Source organism: Antrostomus carolinensis, unplaced genomic scaffold, assembly GCF_000700745.2.
Source record: "Antrostomus carolinensis isolate BGI_N321 unplaced genomic scaffold, ASM70074v2 scaffold2356, whole genome shotgun sequence".
NCBI lineage: Eukaryota > Metazoa > Chordata > Aves > Caprimulgiformes > Caprimulgidae > Antrostomus > Antrostomus carolinensis.
The window spans coordinates 18,190-20,461 of record NW_010320965.1 but is presented as its reverse complement, the minus strand read 5'-3'; the positions used below and the strand labels follow the sequence as shown (position 1 = coordinate 20,461).

The following is a 2,272-nucleotide window of genomic DNA, read 5'->3' as shown; positions in this document are numbered from 1 at the left end:
GCACCCCTCTGGAAACTCTGTCTGAAATGCGGTAGAGAAAAGAAAGCCTCAGGCTGCTGCATGAGGTAGAAGCCAAGACCCTGTAGGATTCCAGGGTGGAGGTACCACGTTCTGCCCAGTACCATCACCCCAACAACAAACACAAGCCCAGTGCACACTGTAGCTGCTTACTGACCTGCCACTGTTACTACATAACATACATACCCTGAAGGTGAATGTGGGACAGGCATTGGTGCTCAGCATTGAAGGATCACACTCATGCTCGTACTCTCTCTCCTGAGGAAGGGAAAAGAAGGCAAGGGCATGGAACAGCTTCCTGTGCAACATCAAAGGTCAGACACACTCAATTTAGGAGAAACTCCTCTTCCAGTTCATTTGCAGAGGCTCACCACCAGCCACTGCTGGAGGACGCTGCTGCTGGACCCTGGTGGAGGTAGTACAGGATCACTGTCAGGGCCAGCACTTGAGCTCCGATGAGATCACTCTCCCCTTTGGGTTATTCCCTCCAGTGGATACTGCCCATTTTTCTCTGTGGCACAGGCAACAGCAGCATCCACAGCAAGATGAAGAAGAAGAACCAGAAACCCTTCTGGGTCAGGTGCTGAAAGGATGGGCAACCCTACACTCTTCATGAGTCATAGTTAGATGAGCTAACAAGGAGCATCACTGGGGGAGTTGAGACAAGACATGGAAAGTTACTAAGGCTTCCCACGAGCCAGGTTTCCAGCAGAGCTCCATGCTGGTCTTCCCTCTTCCTCCCAGAGAGCTACAACAAAGGCAGCTCAGCAGATCTCCTGCACCTCACTGTAACTTCTGCTTATGAACTTCATCTTCTCATAGAAGGATGGGTGTACAGGGTGCAGGGAAATCAACTGCAACATCTCCTTGATGAATGCACCGCAGTCCTTTTGCTGCTTCACACTGAACCAAAGTGAGAATGAGCGAAAAGGAAAAGATGAGCTCTTGATGATTTATTTGGGATACGGAAAGGCCACGTGACATCTTCTGGATGACAAATTCCTTTACATGGAGTCTTTGCTCTGCCTCCGTTGCCCATGTGAAGGGAAGGAGAGCAAGCGGAGGACTGAACCTGGGTCTTGCCACGAAGTGCCAGGAGGCTAAGTGCTCTCCTGGAATGGGGAAATCACAGCATGCCAAAGCCCTCACAACCCTCACTGATAGCGAGCTGCAGCATCTTGTGCACTTCTTCATAGGAGTCATAAGTAGGGAGGCACAGCTGGTTAAAACTGTAAAACAAAAGAAAAATCCCATTCAGACTAGATCTGAGAGGGAACTATCCCCATCAGCTGGTTTTAGATGGGTTGACATGAGCATCACACACGTTACATATTATACACTGCTTGCCCACCACAACTAGCTGGTGTCATTCCCAAAAGCACAATGCATAAAGTCCTACTGCCCCAGGATACTTGCCAAGTGTGGGCTGTTGGCAAAGTACTGTGAGTTGGAGCTGCAATGATCTGGAAAGATGGACAGAGTGCAGCAAACCCTCCTGGGGGCAGCTGGGAGGAACCAGTTGTGAACTGCAAGAGTCTGGCCAGCTCTTCCTGTGTGAAACTGGAGACCACGGTCCAAAACCACCTCATGACCTGTTTAGGAAACAGAAAAGGTAAAGCCAGGTCAGACAAGCAAATCAAATAAGCATATAAGCAAGGTGAAAGAAGATAAGTCAATTGTCTTTGCAAGCAAGTGCTCTACTAATAGTCAGAATTTTTATACCAGGGTGACATATAGAGGCAAATATTACATAGTTTCTTCTTAACCAGTTAAGGGACATCCCACACTACTACCTCCCACCAGTCCTTTCCCTGAAAGCAGAAAGGCTTCTGCTCTCCCCACGGAGATTTTATTTTTAGAAATACCTGCCCAGGCAATGAGGTAAGTTTACAATGCAGAAGCTGGTTTGTTCCTTGCACCATGCTAATCTTTTGCTTTTTCACATCCTTTGGGTTTTTTGCAGGAAGGTGGAACCATCCCAGTGTTTCCAGGTAGCAGCTTGTACTCCCCATCTCTTTTCACCTTGGGTGTTTTGGTAGCTTCTGTTATTTTTCTAAATGAAGCTGCTACTATCCCCATACCCCTCCACTGGGAAAGGCAGGGAGGGATGGGAACAATTACAGGGTACAAATTTAGGCTACTACATCAGTAGTGTTCACCACAACACTGAACTACAAACACTCCATGTGGGCTGCAATCATGATCTTCAAGCATCCCTTCGAGACAAGTACACCACCATGAACATCTTCAGCAG

General features: G+C 48.0%; 1 protein-coding gene across 1 annotated transcript in view; it reads right to left on the bottom strand.

Moving 5' to 3' along the window:
* Window positions 1-640: 640 nt before the first annotated feature.
* The window catches only part of AREL1 (apoptosis resistant E3 ubiquitin protein ligase 1), a 17,475-nt gene continuing 15,843 nt past the window's right edge, over window positions 641-2,272 (bottom strand). The window contains exons 18-19 of the mRNA XM_010169729.1: window positions 1,435-1,610; window positions 641-1,247 (exon numbers count right to left, since the gene is read on the bottom strand). Of these exons, the coding sequence (XP_010168031.1) occupies window positions 1,145-1,247; window positions 1,435-1,610 (279 nt within the window). The 3' untranslated portion in view covers window positions 641-1,144. The remainder of the gene's footprint in view (window positions 1,248-1,434; window positions 1,611-2,272) is intronic.